The sequence below is a fragment of the Zalophus californianus genome, chromosome 10, assembly GCF_009762305.2.
Source record: "Zalophus californianus isolate mZalCal1 chromosome 10, mZalCal1.pri.v2, whole genome shotgun sequence".
Taxonomy (NCBI): domain Eukaryota; kingdom Metazoa; phylum Chordata; class Mammalia; order Carnivora; family Otariidae; genus Zalophus; species Zalophus californianus.
In genome coordinates this window covers 71,186,544-71,202,716 of record NC_045604.1, presented here as the reverse complement: position 1 = coordinate 71,202,716, position 16,173 = coordinate 71,186,544, and the positions used below count along the sequence as shown (strand labels likewise).

The 16,173-nt window shown below is 60.4% G+C and overlaps 3 protein-coding genes across 5 annotated transcripts; 2 read left to right on the top strand and 1 right to left on the bottom strand.

The window, feature by feature from the left end:
• The first annotated feature begins 582 nt into the window (after positions 1-582).
• Positions 583-3,478, top strand: LOC113933496 (phosphoglycolate phosphatase). The gene is made up of 2 exons (XM_027613668.2): positions 583-1,271; positions 1,381-3,478. The coding sequence occupies exons 1-2, from the start codon at positions 632-634 to the stop codon at positions 1,704-1,706; spliced, it is 966 nt and encodes a 321-aa protein (XP_027469469.1). The 5' UTR covers positions 583-631; the 3' UTR covers positions 1,707-3,478.
• Positions 3,479-4,686: 1,208 nt separating this feature from the next.
• On the top strand, positions 4,687-6,170 carry BRICD5 (BRICHOS domain containing 5). The gene is made up of 6 exons (XM_027611888.1): positions 4,687-4,737; positions 4,881-5,024; positions 5,240-5,395; positions 5,469-5,570; positions 5,824-5,977; positions 6,076-6,170. Exons 1-6 carry the CDS (start codon positions 4,687-4,689, stop codon positions 6,168-6,170), a joined length of 702 nt encoding a protein of 233 aa, XP_027467689.1.
• On the bottom strand, positions 5,232-9,997 carry MLST8 (MTOR associated protein, LST8 homolog). 3 transcript variants are annotated; one of them, XM_027613916.2, is made up of 9 exons: positions 9,970-9,997; positions 9,273-9,440; positions 9,058-9,109; positions 8,812-8,974; positions 8,359-8,434; positions 8,124-8,276; positions 7,166-7,290; positions 6,901-7,064; positions 5,232-6,753 (listed from the first exon to the last, which is right to left on the bottom strand). In XM_027613916.2, exons 2-9 carry the CDS (start codon positions 9,399-9,401, stop codon positions 6,635-6,637), a joined length of 981 nt encoding a protein of 326 aa, XP_027469717.1. In that variant the 5' UTR covers positions 9,402-9,440; positions 9,970-9,997; the 3' UTR covers positions 5,232-6,634. The 3 variants fall into 3 exon arrangements, with proteins under 3 accessions (XP_027469717.1, XP_027469719.1, XP_027469718.1); XM_027613918.2 differs by having other exon boundaries at positions 9,058-9,106; XM_027613917.2 differs by lacking the exon at positions 9,970-9,997 and adding an exon at positions 9,604-9,919.
• Between the last annotated feature and the right edge of the window lie 6,176 nt (positions 9,998-16,173).

Below are 16,173 nucleotides of genomic sequence, written 5' to 3'. Positions count from 1 at the left end.
GGCCTTACTCGGTCACGCGCTGGCGCCGTGTCCGCCGCGTGTCCCGGGCGGCGAACACGGCCCGGCGCCGCCCAGGCATAGGTGCGGACGTGACTCCGGCCCCAGGGCGACAGCGGCTCCCCACCCCGCCTACCCCCACGTCCTGCCGCGCTCCTCGCCGCGGAGAAGCCAGCCAATCCGCAGCCGGACCGGCCCGGGGTCACTGCATTAAGGGCCTCCGTCACCTAAGCTGACCACGCGCCACCAATGGGCGAGCCGCCCTGAGGCCGCCAATGAGCAGCAGCCTTACGTCCTGCGCCGGCTCTGGGCTACTTCGCAGCGTTTCCGCAGTGAACGCTCCACTCCGAATGCCGGTTGGCTCCCTGCCAGCCAATCACCGGGGTGCCCCAGGCCCGGCAGCCAATGGTCGCCCGCCTCCCCGCGCCGGGCCGCGACGGTTGGCGCTGAGCTCCCGCAGCCCGCGGGAGGCGTGGGCGGATTGGCGCAGGCAGCGCCCAATGGGCGGCGCGCGCGAGGAGCGGGGCCAATGAGCGCGCCGGGGGCGGTGCGGGCGCGGCGGCGGGCGGCTGCAAGGAGCGGCCGGTGGCGGCGGCGGCGGCGGCGGCGGCGGCGGCCGGTGGCGGCGGCGGCCATGGCGGCGGCGGAGGCCGGCGGTGACGACGCCCGCTGCGTGAGGCTGAGCGCCGAGCGGGCCCAGGCGCTGCTGGCCGACGTGGACACGCTGCTGTTCGACTGCGACGGCGTGCTGTGGCGCGGCGAGACGGCCGTGCCCGGCGCGCCCGAGGCCCTGTCGGCACTGCGGGCCCGCGGCAAGCGCCTCGGTTTCATCACCAACAACAGCAGCAAGACCCGCGAGGCCTACGCCGAGAAGCTGCGGCGCCTGGGCTTCGGCGGCCCCCCGGGGCCCGGCGCCGGCCTCGAGGTCTTCGGCACGGCCTACTGCACCGCGCTCTACCTACGCCAGCGCCTGGCGGGCGCACCGGCCCCCAAGGCCTACGTGCTGGGCAGCGAAGCCCTGGCCACCGAGCTGGAGGCCGTGGGCGTCGCCAGCGTGGGCGTGGGGCCCGAGCCGCTGCTGGGTGACAGCCCCGGCGCCTGGCTGGACGCGCCGCTCGATCCAGACGTGCGCGCCGTCGTGGTGGGCTTTGACCCACACTTCAGCTACATGAAGCTCACCAAGGCGGTGCGCTACCTGCAGCAGCCCGGCTGCTTGCTCGTGGGCACCAACATGGACAACCGGCTCCCGCTCGAGAACGGCCGCTTCATCGCGGGTCCGTGCGGCCCGGGGACGCGGGGGTGGGGGCGGGCCGCGGGCCCCTCCTGTCCTCTGACCCCGGGTGCTCTCCCCCCCCCTCCCTCCCCTACCTCTCCGTCCCGCAGGTACCGGCTGTCTGGTCCGAGCCGTGGAGATGGCCACCCAGCGCCAGGCCGACATCATAGGGAAGCCCAGCCGCTTCATATTCGACTGCGTGTCCCAGGAGTACGGCATCAACCCAGAGCGCACCGTCATGGTGGGAGACCGCCTGGACACGGACATCCTCCTGGGCGTCACCTGTGGCCTGAAGACCATCCTGACCCTCACCGGCGTTTCCACTCTAGGGGATGTGAAGAGTAATCAGGAAAGTGACTGCATGTCTAAGAAGAAAATGGTCCCTGACTTCTATGTTGACAGCATAGCTGACCTTTTGCCTGCCCTTCAAGGTTAAAGATTTAGTGTCTTTAATCTCCAGAATAAAATGAATTGAAAACCACTTACCCAAATTAATAGGTGGGGCTTAAGCATCTGCTCAGCTAGGTGGCATCAAAGAGTATGTGTGGAGTCAAGTAAAGGCACTAGTTGTTAACCTTGTAAGTAAACGTTTGGGGGGTGATATTGTTTACAGATGCTTCTATTTGAAGATGCACTTTTGAACCTGGAGGGCATTGTGGGGGTCCTGGGCATTGGATGCCATTGACAAGAACAGGCTTAGCATCTGTCCAGGATTCAGGTAACCTCAGGGTGGTTACCCAGCCTGCTGATGGGACCGAGGCAGGTCTAGGGATGTTAGATGTTTTATTGAAGATTTCATTCAGGGATCGGGCCCCCCCTTACAGGCCAAAGGGGAGGACGGTCTGATGATTTTGACTGTTGTGAGAAACTTGTACAAACAGACCCAGGGCCCATTGGTGCGGTCATCTGCAGATGAGCCTGCTGTAGCATCCCAGCCCCTCACCTGCAGGGTGGGAGTGGAGGACAGCGCTGCTCCCAAGTGCTGTCTCCCTGTCCTTGGGGTGCAGGGTGCTGACCTCACCACCACCACCCCACACTTACTTAAAAACCACTTTGATGTCACAATCAAGTGTCTGTTCGATTTCAGATACCCAGGGCTGCCACACCTCATTCGTGGTCACGGAGTTCTGTAAACTCAGTTCAGCTAAGCCTCAGCTTTCTCAAATGTGCATTTAAATCCAGCTGATTTGGACTGAGCATATTCTTAGCTGAGCGGCCAAGAGGGTGTGGATGCCTTTGCTGAACTCTGGGCAGCTGTGCAGAGAGCTCAGAGTAGTGTCGGTACCAAAAATTATTTTTTTAAACTTTTGAACAACTTTGTCAAACGGTGGAATTGAATTTTAAGTGTGTTAATTAATAGCTGTGCTCTGTCTCGTAGGGAAAATCCCACCGAAGAAGTCTGCGTGCCCCACAGCCAGCAGCACGGCTAAAGGCATGTGCTGGCCAAGGAATGCCTGTTGCCTTGGGCGCCCTCTGGGTGGGGGAGGAAAGAGGTGTCCCCAAGAACAGGAAATCCTTTTACAAAACATCCAGTCTCTTCCTGTTTTCCTCCCGTACCCTCAGTTGGGGTGGGAGTTAGATGCCAGTGGCCCTTGAGGCCACTTCCTTTGGGTCTGGAGTTCCTTGTCGGAGGCCAGCGGGAAAACTGGCAGGGTCCACCTGCTAGCTGAGGGCTCTTGGCAGAGCGTCCCGGCCTTTTCTCCCTGTTTCCTAAGTTGCTGACCTGATAAGCAGACCGTCCAGCCGCACTTGTAGGGTAGGGCCTGGGAAGCTGTTCCTTTTGGCAGACTCCTTCCCAGCGCCTCACTCTGTACCCAGTGGCATTTCCCACGAGCTTCTCTCCTAGCCCCGGGGTGACTCCTTCCCTTCTTCTCAAAGTACTCATAGCAATAAACGGTGTCTGAACCCACAGCTCTTCTGAGGCCCGGGGTGTCTGGGGTTTGGACTCTGCTGTGGGGCAACGCGAGGGCAGCCAGCGCCTGTGAGGTTGGTGGTGCTGACGTTGGCTCTGCGAGGTCGGCTCAAGGTGGGTCTGGATATTGAGCAGGCCTGTCAGGGCGTTGTCACCCACACCAGGAGCACGCAGCAGGTGCGGCAAGCAGCAACACCTTTCCTGCCGGGCAGCAACCTGGGAGCCCACATGCACCCCATCTCTGCCCCCCCATTGCACTGTGTGAATCGAAATGCATATTAAAGTCTCAAATCCGCGCTGACTCTGGCATTCTTTGCCCCTGTTTTGATAGCAGCCTTTGCTGAGACGCTACAGCTGCCTAGCATGGGGCGGGGGGTGCATCTGAGAAGGTGGCGTTCTGGGATTCATTCCAGACCTGGGATGCTGACCACCACGATGCCACTGCATCCCAGGCCCATTACACAGAGGGCTGGGTTCCGAAGAACCAGTAAGACGGCGGCACAAAGGAGAGCAAGAACAGGAGAGGGCCACAGGGTGAAGGGAGTGCAGAACATGCACGTCCTGCGAGCTGCCAGTGCCAGAGGGAGCCCTGACACAAAATCCACAGCATCAAGAAGTCAGAGGTGCAAGCTAGGAGCAGAGGAGGCCATCCTGGGCAGGGGAGGAGCGAGCTGACCTGACTGACTGTCCCAGGGCGTGTGGACATTCAAGTCAGCTGCCAGGAAGCCGTCCTGCTCTCAGTACCACGTGCTGCAGACTGCCCATCAGCCCGTCCCGTCTGAGGGGCTGGCAAGTGGCCGGGGGTGCAGGGGAAGGAAGGACAAAGGCAGCATGCACTCCCATACCAATCACTCAGGAAACGCATTTATTTATTTATTTTTTAAAGATTTTATTTGAAAGAGAGCACATGAGAGGGGGGAGGGTCAGAGGGAGAAGCAGACTCCCCGCCGAGCAGGGAGCCCCGTGCGGGACTCGATCCCGGGACTCCAGGATCATGACCTGAGCCGAAGGCAGTCGCTTAACCAACGGAGCCACCCAGGTGCCCGGGAAACACGTTTATTGATGGGCTGCCAGGGGCTGAGCTCTGGGACTCCAGAAATAGCTCAAGACACTGGAACAGCCTCTTGAGGAAAATGGAAGTCTGTCCCCAAACAGACTCTCTAAAGTCGTCCTGCCCGGGGCCTGGGCTGCCCTCCGTGCCAATCCGTGGGACTCGATTTCCTTGACAGCCGTGCTCTTCACCCTTTCGGGCCCCCACACTCCCTGGTCTGCACAGGCTGGGTGTCGGGAGAGCCAGGCACTGTGACAGGCAACCCCCACCCCAAGCAGGGGGGGCTGTCCTGGCTCCAACCCTGGTATCAGGTGGCCAGGCTGGTGGGAAGCAGTGGGGTCAGGAGAGGAGGGAGCTGGGACGGTTCTTTGGCTCATCACAGGTGTACTAAGGTTTCCCTAGCTGACTCCAAGGGGCGGCAGACAATCCGCACATTGTCACCAGGGCTGCAGCATGGAGCAGAGGCACTGCTGTGAGGACAGCCCCGGGCCTGGGCCTGTCCAGGTGAGTGCCTCCAACCACCCAGCGCCCCCTCCCAGGACAGAGACCCAGGGCATGCCTGCACAGGGGACAGGAGTGCAGGGCCCACCTCGCACACCTCAGCCCCTGCCTTCCTGAGCCAGCCTGCTCCCTGGTCTCTGCTTTAGGCCCCACGGACTGCAGTGCGCCCCCAGGTGAAGGCCAAGCCTGGCCCTGGGGGCTGCAGAGCCCCTGGCCTGCTGCTGCTGGCACTGGCCGCTGCTGGGGCCGTGGCTGGCGGGCTTCTTGGCTTCACTCACAGTCCCCCCAAGGTGAGCTCCTCTGGGGACCTGGCCAGGGCCACAGACAGTGGGAAGGGAAAGGGAAGGCCAGCACCTCCCAGCCCTCCACTGAAGCCAGGGCTCAAAGCAGTGGCAGGAGGACCAGAGGGGTGGGGGGGTCGGAAACCTCACAGTAGAACTTGGGGGGTGGGTGGGTCGGGGGCTGTCCCAGCCTGCCCAGCTAAGCTCTAGCTCCCCGATCTCAGCCTCTGCTGCAGATGCTCCGTCTGACCTTCCCAAGCCCCGGGGCACCCCGATCCAACCAAACTGCTCAGGTGGATGCGGCCAGGAACGTGGCAACCATCTGGGTGACCTCGGCTCAGAGCAACCGCAGCTGGGCAGTGCTGTTCGATGGGCAGAGTGTGAGTGGGCTGGGGGTGTGGCCAGCATCCGAGGATGTTGGTGTGGCCCTGCCTCACCTGCCTGCCTCCCCAGGGCTGCGTCTGTTACCGGCCCTTGGAACACCCGGCCTGCTTCCTCCGCCCGATGGAGCCCCGAGATCGCGAGACCCTGCAGCTGCTGGTGAACATGTCCAGGGTAAGCAGCCCCATGCGGCCAGGCTCCCCAGGCCAGGGGACAGACAAAGGGTCCTGTGTACGGCCCAGGCCTGGGGCGGGCTGCAGCTCTGGTTTCAAGGAACAGAAGGCCTGTCTTCCCTTGACCGAGGCTGCTGACAAGAGTAGAGGGTGGTGCTGGCAGTGGGCCAGACGTCCAGGGATGCACAGGCCCTGCCCCAATCCGGACAGTGCCAGTGCCCCTGTGCCGTGGCCCACCAGAGCCTTCTGTGCAGGGTCAAGGGCCTCCCGGCCCCAGCCAGGACACCCACTCTGCCCAGGAGCTGCTGGTAGTGCAGGGGGGCCGTGAGGTGGACCCTGCCCAGGTGGGGGATTCCGTGCGGCACCTCTGCACGAACACACCCATTTACTGGGCCCGTCGAGCACAGGGTAAGTCGGGGTGGTATCATGAGGCCTGGGCTCCTGCAGAACAGTCTGGGGAGAAGGGGGAGGAGCCCTCTGGGGTTCATGGAGGCCCCTTCCCCCAGGGCCCCGGAGGCAGCGGCTGATCTACCTATGCATCGACATCTGCTTCCCCAGCAACATCTGCGTGTCGGTCTGCTTTTATTACCTCCCAGACTAAGTTCAAGGCCTGGCCAGTCCCCCAGGCCAGCCCCGTCACCAGTCACAGAGGGTGGCTGCCGGCAGGAGCTAATAAACCCTCCACCTGGCCGTAATGGTGTTCTCTGTGACCTCGGGACATAAAATGGGCAGAGTGGGGCAGGGGAGCACTGGCTTGGGGTTGGGCACCAGCCTGGGACCTCCAGGCCCTGTGGATCTAGAATTTCTGGAACAAGTGAAGGTTAGCTCAAGTAGGCTTCTGAGCCTCGTCACATCCACATAAGCAACTGGGAGCTGAGAGAATCCCAGGGCATACTAGCCTGGCCAGTCTAAGCCGGCCGAGGGAGCCAGGGTAGGCCAGGCAGTTCCAGCTGGCCAGGCTAGTAGAGGCTAGCCCATGGAGGTTCACTCTGACCTGGGCAGCTGGGCAGACCTAGTCCGCAGGTGCTCCTTGGACAGCCACCTGAAATCCCAGGGGGGCACGGGCTAGCCCAGCACGCTGTCGTTGAAGGCCAAGCAGACGACAGCTTTCTGGTGGCCGCCATACTCTCTCTTGATCTCTCCCGTCTCCACACACCACAGCCGGGCCAGGTTGTCAGAGGAAGCTGCAGGGAGGGGTGGAGGCAGCAGCTCAGGGCGCAGCCCCAGGCCAGGCCCCACCGGAGGCTGGTTCCCAGGCAGCAGGAGTGCAGGCAGCTGCGGCAGGAACCGGGCTGGCAGCGTGGGGTGGGGGTGGGGGTGGGGGTGCTCACCGGTGACGATGTACTGCGAGTCTCCCGAGAAGGCACAGCCCCACATCCAGCCGCGGGAGGACTCTCCCGGGTTGCTGCTCTTGATGCTGAGCTCTGTCATCAGGGAGAAGTTGGATGTCCTCCAAATCTTGCACGTCTGGTCAGCCGAGCAGGTGGCGAGAAGCCTAGGCGTGGGCGTGAGTGCGGTGTGGGTGCCATCAGCAGCCATGCCCATACTGCACCCCTTTGCCGTGCAAGGGCTCCAGCCTCCCGGCCCCGTACGCACGTAGAGTCGGGGCTGAAGCGGCACTGCAAGGCGTAGCGGGTGTGCGCTGGGATCTTGGTCTTGGGGATAAGCTGTGTCACCTCGTCACCAATGCCCCCCGTCAGGTTCCAGACGTAGCAATTCCCCTGCGATTGGAGGGGAGTCATGGGACACCTGAGCCTTCAGCCGGACATGCGGGGAAGAAGGCCCTGGTGGCCAGACCTGGATCCAGGGGCAGCCGTCCCACACGGGGCTGCACACCAGGATCTGGAGGCCAGGGACGTGTGACAGGCACAGCGGGTCCGGGCTGCGGGGAGCACCAGGCAGGCTGAGAGCAGGAGGCCTTCATGCAGAAAGCTGCCGGTCAACAAGATGGAGGCAGGGCATGTCAGTGGGACCAGCGGAGGGCAGTGTGGGGACGCCACGGGACCAGCAATTCGTTGAGGGGTAAGGGACGTCGAAGGGGAGAAAATGAGGCCGGGCGGGAGAGTGGGGCCACCCCACAGTGTACTGGGGCCACGGCAAGGAGCCAGGGCACCACAGGGTTTGTGCAGGGAATGGTGGGGTCGGGCGGGCGCCGCGGAAGTCTGTGCTGGCGGCTGAGGGAGTGTGGTGTGTGGGTGGAGGGTGTCAGTGAGGAGGGAGGGCAGCCACAGGGAGACTACAGCCGCTGTGTGGGGAGAGGAGGCAAACTTGGGCCCGGAGGAGCCAGGGAGGAGAAGAAAGTCGACACTTGAGAAGTTCTGGAGGTGGGAGTGATGCTCGCTGGCTAAGCTATGGCAGTAGTGAGAGGGGGCGTCAGGAGCAACACCCTGCTTTCTGGCTTTGCTGGCTGGGGTGGAGCTGGAGCCCAGGATGAGGAAGCAGGCCCGGGGGGAGGGGAGGAGCATCTGGGGAAAAGCCACGTGCCGGGAATCAGGAAGATCAGGGACCGGGTGCTGAGCTGGCCTCCCCCGGTGCACTCACACCCCGGACTCACGGTGCTGTTGACGGCTGCCATGTAGCTGGCATCGGGGTCAATGTGGGCCGACGTGATGGAGACCTCAGGCTCAGGTATCAGCTGCTCGTTGTGGTCAGTTTTCAAGTCCCAGATGTGGATGGCGCCGCTCTGGTCACCCACAATGAGCTCCGCCTGGGGTGCAGGGGAGGTGAGGGAGGGCAAGTCCCCTGCCCTCCAAAGCCCCACGGTGCCCAGCCCTGTGAGTGCGCCTCACCTGGTTGGGGTGCAGGCACACACAATTAATGGGTGCATTCACCTGGAAGATGCGCTGACACTGCAGGTTCCGGGACCTTTGGGGTGGACACATACGCTCTACTGGACGCTGCTGGCGCCCCCAGACGCTCTTTCCCCTGCTGGTAGCAGCAGCCTTACAAGAGACCCAAGGGAGATTCGGCACCCCCCAGGGGCAGCCCCTCGCCCCGGGTGGGACTCACTCTGATGCCATTCACTCTCCAGAGCTCCCTGTGGTATCAGGCTGAGGCTGGGCTCCTCCGTGTGTGGCTTTACCCCTGCCCTATCCTGCTTTCGTCACCGCCCTCAATAAATCACCCACACAGAAAACCCCGTCTCAGCCTCTGCTTGGAGGGCCCTGGCCTGAGACAGTCCCGGCCTGGCCCCCCACCCCCACACACCCGGCAACAGGCCCCTCCTGCCCAGTGCCACACACCTGAGGTCCCAGATCCGGGCCGTGCAGTCCTCCCCACCCGTGTACATCCAGCGGCCGTCCTCATGGAAGCCCACGGACGCAATGTTCTTGTTGACCCCGTCATAGCTGATGATGGGGTTGGGGTTGTTGGAGCTGAGATCATACATGCGAATGTGCTGGTAACCTAGGGGCACACGCTAAACTGAAGGGTGGCTGTGCCCAGGCGGGCCCACCAGAGATCAGGGGTCGGGTTGAGGGTACAGGTACCTGCAGCAGCGATCATGCTGCGGTCAGGCGTGATCTCCAGTGCGTTCACCTGCTAGGTCTGTTAAGGAGGAGGATAAACAGAGCACTCGAGGCCCCCACCATCTGGCTCGGCTGCTGCATCCTTTCCAGCCCAGGCACCCGTTCCTTTGCCCAGGCTGTTACCCACCCCGCATCCTTCCCAGTACGGCCCTCCCCACCTCCCCACTGGAGGATACAGAGTCCTGATGCTGCACCGTGCGGGTGCAGATCCCACTGTGCGCCTGCCAGAACCGCACTGTGTGGTCGTAGCCTGCAGTGGCCAAGATCACCGGGTCACTGCCCACCGTGCCGGGGGACGTGTTCATGGTGTGAAAGAAGGCACGGGCCTGCACAGGACGCGACTTCTGAAAGGCAAGGGTCAAAGGTCAGAGCATCTGCAGAGGAGAGGAGTGTGCAGTATTTACGAAATACCCTCTAGGCCCACTCGGTGTTGAGAGATAGGCATTATCATTCCCATTTTAGAGAGGTGGAAACTGAGGCTTAGAGGTTCAGGGGACGCATGACAACCTGCGGACAGCTCCGAACTCCAAGGCGCGTGTTCCGTTCCCCGCTCCACGGACCCGGCCGGGACGCCCCCCCACCCGCAGCCGGCAGGGGGCAGTCACGCCCGGGGCGCCGCTCTGCCGCAGGGGCGGGCCGCGCATGCGCAGGGCCGCGGAACGGCCGGAGAGGAGAGCCTACTGCAGCGGCTGCGCATGCGTAGCAGGCCGGCGGCTAAGCTTGATGGGAGGGGGCGCCCTCTGGCCGGACCCTCCGGCTCCCTGGTGCTCCGCCGACAGCCCTGACTCCGTCCCGCTGGGCCAGCTTCCCCCAGGCGCGCTCTCCCGGCCACTCAGAGGCCGCTTTCTGGCCCTCGTCCCGCGGCCACCGTACCTTACATGCGGCTCTGCGCTCCGCCGCGGCCCAGGACGGCGAGCGGAGCCAGAGCGAATCGATAGAGGCCGCGGCCGAGCGTAGAGTTATCGATGGGCCCTTAAGGCGACACCACGGGACTTACGCGGTGGTGGGGGGGCGAGACCAATGTTCTGGGGCGGGAGGAGCCAGTAGAGGCCTCCATGATGCCTGGCCGCAGCCTTCTCCCCACTTGGGCCCCGCACCCTTCAGACGGCTACCCATTTTCCAGGCTTGGTCCCGAGGCAGGGCCACTCCAGCCCCTCTCCTCCGTCTCCTACCCCCCGCCCCTGGCTAGGATGCACACGTAAGTTGGAGGACGCTCGCCCACTTAACATTTGAATTTCGGGTAAGCAACGATAATTCAAAAAAAAAAAAAAATTTTTTTTTGGTATAAGTATGTCCCATGAGATATACTTATCCTAAAAAGTCACTCGTTGCCTATGGGGAATTCACATGTTACTGGGCGTTCTATAGTTTTATTAGCTAGACATGGCAATCCTAGTCTGGGTCCTTTCAGTCCTCTTCAGCTCTGGCCTGCCCCGCTTGTCCGCCCACTCAGCCTCAGTGACCCCTCCAAAACTGGGGTCCCTCATGCCTCCGGTTCCATTCAGCACTCCCACACTCCAGGCACTGTGGCCTCAGCTCCCCCGTGGTTTCTTCCTGCCACGCTTACAAACGCAGCTACACACCCCCTTTCCTTCCTCTGGCTCCTTGACCAAGGCCACAAACCCCCAGGACGCCCCCAGGCCCTGGGTCCCAGGAACCTTCCGCATCTCCCTCCTTCCTTCCCCTCAGCCCCAACCTCCCCCTCCAGCAGGCCCTCTGCGCAGTTCTCACCACCTCTCTGATTCCGGCGTCCTCACTTCTCACTCACCCCTCAGCCCACTGTCATCTTGTGCCCCCAGTGCTCCAGTGAAAATATTAACAAGGTCACTGATGGTCTCACACTGACAAACCCGATGCATACTTGTCCTTCTGCGTCTTGACACATCTGCACAGTGCTTGACAGCGCTGCTCCTGGAAGCTCCCCTTGCCCCTCAGCTTCCTGCCAGTCTTTCTCTGCCTTCGCCTAGTGGCTGGTCCCCTCCACAGTTCTGGTCTCTGCATGCCACTCACCCTGAGGGGCTCGTCCGTGCTCTGGAACTTCCAATGCCACCCCTGTTCGGGGGCCTTGCACCCTGTCTCCAGCTCAGATCCGCCTCCCTGGTAGACTTGTCCCTTGAACTCTCCACACAGCTCCACATCCCATGGCCGAAACAGTCCATCATGGACCTCCCCCAAACGGCTTCCCCTTCTTTGTGCCAAGAGGCGTCCATCACCCCCTCTGCCAGAGCGACCTCCTACCCTGCCTCCCTACTCCCACTTTTGCCCCCATCCAGGCTGCCCTTCACATTGCAGAGTGGTCCATTATTTTTATTTTTTTTTTTTTTTAAGATTTTATTTATTTAAGAGAGAGACACAGCGAGAGCGGGAACACAAGCTGGGGGAGTGGGAGAGGGAGAAGCAGGCTTCCCGCTGAGCAGGGAGCCCGATGCAGGGCTCGATCCTAGGATCCTGGGATCATGACCTGCGCCGAAGGCAGATGCTTAACGACTGAGCCCCCAGGCGCCCCCAGAGTGGTCTTTTAAAAACCTAGAAGCCTTCATGGGTCCCCTTTCCCCCGCCAGGCCCCTGGCCCCCCGCCAACCTTGCAGCGTTCTCATCTCTCTACTCTGGAGGCCACGGGCTCCATCCTGCCAGAGTGGGCAACAGTCTTGGGATTCGACCAACACCACACACTCCCTTCTGAGCCATTGCCCTTGCCCGCCGAGGATGCGTTCCCCCAACACCTATTTACATGCCGAACTTAAGAGTGGTCAGCACCTTTGGAGCATTTTGAGGGCTTATTCTGTGGGAAGCATTATGCTGCTGGTTTTTTTTTTTTTAAGATTTTATTTATTTATTTGAGAGAGAGAGAATGAGAGATAGCATGAAAGGGAAGAGGGTCAGAGGGAGAAGCAGACTCCCCGCTGAGCAGGGAGCCCGATGCGGGACTCGATCCCGGGACTCCAGGATCATGACCTGAGCCGAAGGCAGTCGCTTAACCAACTGAGCCACCCAGGCGCCCTGCTGTGTTTGTTTTAATTGAGGTAAAATCCACACACTATGAGATCAACCATTTTTTAAGATTGTTTTTTTTTTTAAGTGCTCTGTGCACCCAATGTAGGGCTTGAATTCATGACCCTGAGATCAAGAGTCACATGCTCTTCCAACTGAGCCAGCCAGGCGCCCCTGAAATGCACCATTTTTTAAGTGAACGAGTCAGTGGCACTTAATACATTCACAGTGCCAGGCAATCATCACTACCTCTGTCTAGTTCCGGAACATGTTCGTCACCCCAAAGGAAAACCTCTGTGCAGTCTCTCCCCATTACCTCTTCCCACTCAACCTCCCAGCCCCTGGCAAACACCAATCTACTTTCCGTCTCTATGGATTTGCCTGTTCTGGGTATTGCATATAAATGGAATCCTACAGTACATGGCCTTTGTCCCTGGCTTCTCTCGCTGAGCATTGTGTTTTCGAGGTTCATCCAGGTGGTAGCAGGTGTCAGAGCTTCATTCCTTTTTATAGCCGAATAATATTACAGTGTGTGGCTAGACCACATCTTGTTTACCCACTCACCTGCTGATGGACACTTGACTTGTTTTCACTTTTTGGCTATTAGGAATTAATACTGCTGTGAAGGTTCCTGCACACAAGTGTCTTTTGGAGCACATGTTCTCATGTCTCTGTATACTAGGAGTGGAATTGCTGGGTCACATGGTAACTGTCTGTTTAACTTCTTGAGGAACCGCCAGACCATGCTGAACGTTTTCCTGCATTATGCATCAGGTCTTCATACTGGCTCTGCCGAGGAGAAACCACCCTCATTTTGGAGACAAGGAAACTGAGGCTCAGAGATGTTGAGTCATACGTTCCAGGGCACACAGCTGGAACAGAACAGAACCTATCGTGCCGGCTCTAGGACTTCTTGAGCCCTCCTAGGCCATTGCCTTCAGCCAACAGAGTGAATCCAGCTCCCCGCTGACCTTGCCCCTTCTGGGCAGCCCCGACACCTTGCATGTCCTTCTCAAACTCCTCTCTGAGTGCTGGAGCTCTGCCGGGCTCAGAGGCAGCTCTGGGAGGGCCAGACAAATATGTGTGGTCGCAATGCTGGGAGAGTAAGAGCTCTGTGCACCCCAGCACCTGAAGGACATCCAGAGCAGTGTGAAGCCACCAAGGAGCCTGAGGGCAGGAGAGAGGGGTGGGGCTAAGGGAAGGCTGGAGGATGCCACGTGTCTGTGGGTCCCACCTTCGTCCCAGAGGCCAGGCCCTGGGCTGTTGACCTTTCCTGTGGGGCTCTGGATAGAGCCCGGGGGCCGCACGTGTCCTATGCCTAGGGCTAACGGACGGACCGGGCGGGCCTCCCCACCCAGCCTGAGCTGCTCCAGCATCACTGCTGGACAGGAAGAGGGGCCAGGACGCATGTTTGTCGATCCCCTTTTAGGGACCAAGCACCAGCTGAGCGCTTTACCGAGGTGGTGTGCGTGAGAATGATGGTAACTATGGCAGCTGAATGCCGTGTGCCCCCCGCAGCCCATGGGGGGTGCATTCCGTCATCCCCATTTCATACGTAAGGGGCCGGGCATCAGGGCTCTGGGGGGCTGGGAGGGGCACCAGGGAGGAGCACCAGGGGCAGCTCCAGCTGCTGGGCAGGAGCAGGGGCTGCGCAGGCCCCCAGCGGAGACGTCCATGCAGCTGGGAAGGGGGCCAGCCTGGGCTGCAGTGAAGCAGCCGCCAGCCCTACTCCAGCCAAGCTCGGCAACTCTGCTGGCTCAGCAGCCCCTCCTCCCGGGATCCTCGGAGGCCTGACTTCCTGGAGGGCTGCCCAAGTCCCACGCCTCTGCATCTTCATCCCCCAGCCCGAGTGAGCGGCTGGCCTGCCATGCCAAACCCCCTCCTCAGGCTGGGGGGACTGCAGGCAAATGCACATCTCTGTTTTCATGTGGACCCTCCCATCAGCCCTGGGCTGCCGGCAGAGCTGCTGGCCCATTTTACAGATGAGGCAGCTGAGTGTCAGGGCTCGTCCAAAGTTGCTGGGCTGGCTGGTAGTGGATCTAGGACTTCTTGAGCACTCCTAGGCCATTACCTTCATCCAACTGAGTGAATCCAGCAGAATGTGCACAGCTTCTCTTCCCAGGTCTGTGTTCCTGAAGATGGACTCCACAGAAGGTACCCCCTTGTAGGTCTGGGGAGTGACTATGGGGTGCCTATTTGTGGGGTATGGACAGAGCTGGAGGTGGGGCGGCTGCAGTTGGGGCCAGTTCATTACCCTGAGGAATTAGAGAATTCTAATTTGGAACTTGGCCTCTCAGGACACGATGAAGGTATTTTTGTGCAGGTAGGAGGATAGGACATGTTTTACTTAATGAGTTATTAGCATGGTTTATGACATTTAAATATCTCGACATTTGGTGTGTGGGCCTCTGTTTTGTACCCTTGCCCCAGGCCCTGCAAATGTTAGGTTCAGGCCAGAGTAGTTTCCCTTAGTCAGCCAAAACATAAAAATAATGGTCAGGACAATAGCTAGCTTTTCGTTTGTATCCTTTGTAATGCTTCTTGTGTGCCAGGCACACTGCTAGGCTCCACATATGCAAAGATGAGGAAAATATAGCCCCTCCAGGTACAGAGAGCCGAGAATATCACCATACCCACAGAAGCCACTTGCTGAGCACTTAACGAAGCTCTGCAGCAAGGTGCTTTATGGATACCATCACAAGTAATCCTTGAACAACTTACGGAAATCTCTCATTCTCACCCCCATTTTACAGAAGGGAAACCAAGGCTCAGAAAGACAAAGTGACCAGAAGAACAAACCCAGTAAGAGGCAGAACTGGGACAAATGCCAAGGTGAGTGTGGGTTCAAAGCTCAGACTCATGACTTTGAGATTCTAGGACCTTAGGCCGGTCACTTGGCTTCTCTGAGCCTCAGTTTCTTCATCTGTAAAATGGGCACAGTAAATATGAAGTGACCAGCATGGTGCCTGAACCAGCAGATGCCCGGGAAGTGGTCACGATAAAGGATGGGAGGGAAGGGCCTTTGTGTTTAGTTTAGGGACCCCACATCACCCCCTAGAAGCCCAGCATGTGCTGGGAGACCTAAGCTTGCTCCCTAAACTCCAAGGAAGACCCTATAGTGGGGGGGGGATTAGCTGCCTGGATCAGGGGATCCTAGTGCCTGCTGCTTCCCAGCCCCCCCAACCCGGTCACCTTCCTCCTGGACCTGCTTGATGGTCTGGCTGTAGGAAGAGGGGTGTCAGGCCATCATATGTGCAGACCCCTCCAAAAGCTCTTGACAGCCTTGCCCTGGTGAGGTGATGATCTGCCCCTCCCTGCAAATGAGGAAAGTGAGCCTGAGCCAGAACTCAGACCCCCACCCATCTGTCTGTAGAGTACTGCAGCCACAAGGGTGAAGGCCCGAGGCCCAGGAGGTCAGAGGGGTGAGACCTCTGTGCATGTGTATGTGTGTGTGTATGCACCCGTACCTGTGTGTGTGGTGCCCGCAGGGGAGCATGAGGGAGTGGGAACTGGTCAGAGTCTGTGGAGCAGGAGTGTCCTGCCCCAGGACCGCCAGGGTCTGTGGCTGGAGGCTGGAGGGTTAACAGACTTGGTGGGGGATCAGATTGGTGCTGGGCAAGACTGTGACCCCGTGGGTGCTGGGGATGAGGGGTTGAGCCCCTATGGGTGGTAGGCTTGTGGGGCTGCACCCCAGCGGGTGCTAGGGGACGGCACTGGGGGCAGGGTTCAGGTTGAGGCTGGGGGGCAGGGAGCTGTTGCCCTGCATTGTTTATGGAGAAAGCTGGAGGCTGCAGGGGAAGAAGCAGCAGTTGGGGGTGGGGGTGCGGGTTCCCTGACACCGAATTCATTATTGGGAGATTCCTCTTCACAATCCCTCGACACCTCCCACGGGAACCACGGGCCAGAAATGTCTGACAGCCCCTGGCAGGCCCGCTCCCGTGCCGCCGCGGGTGCCCGGGTCTCTCGGCGCCCGGGTCCCCGCCCGCCCACTGCCTCCGAGTCCCTCCCCCCTTGGGTCCCGCAGCCTCTGGAAGCCTCTCTCAGGCTCAGCCTCGCGCCGCCGCCGTGCCGGGGCTCAGTGTCCAG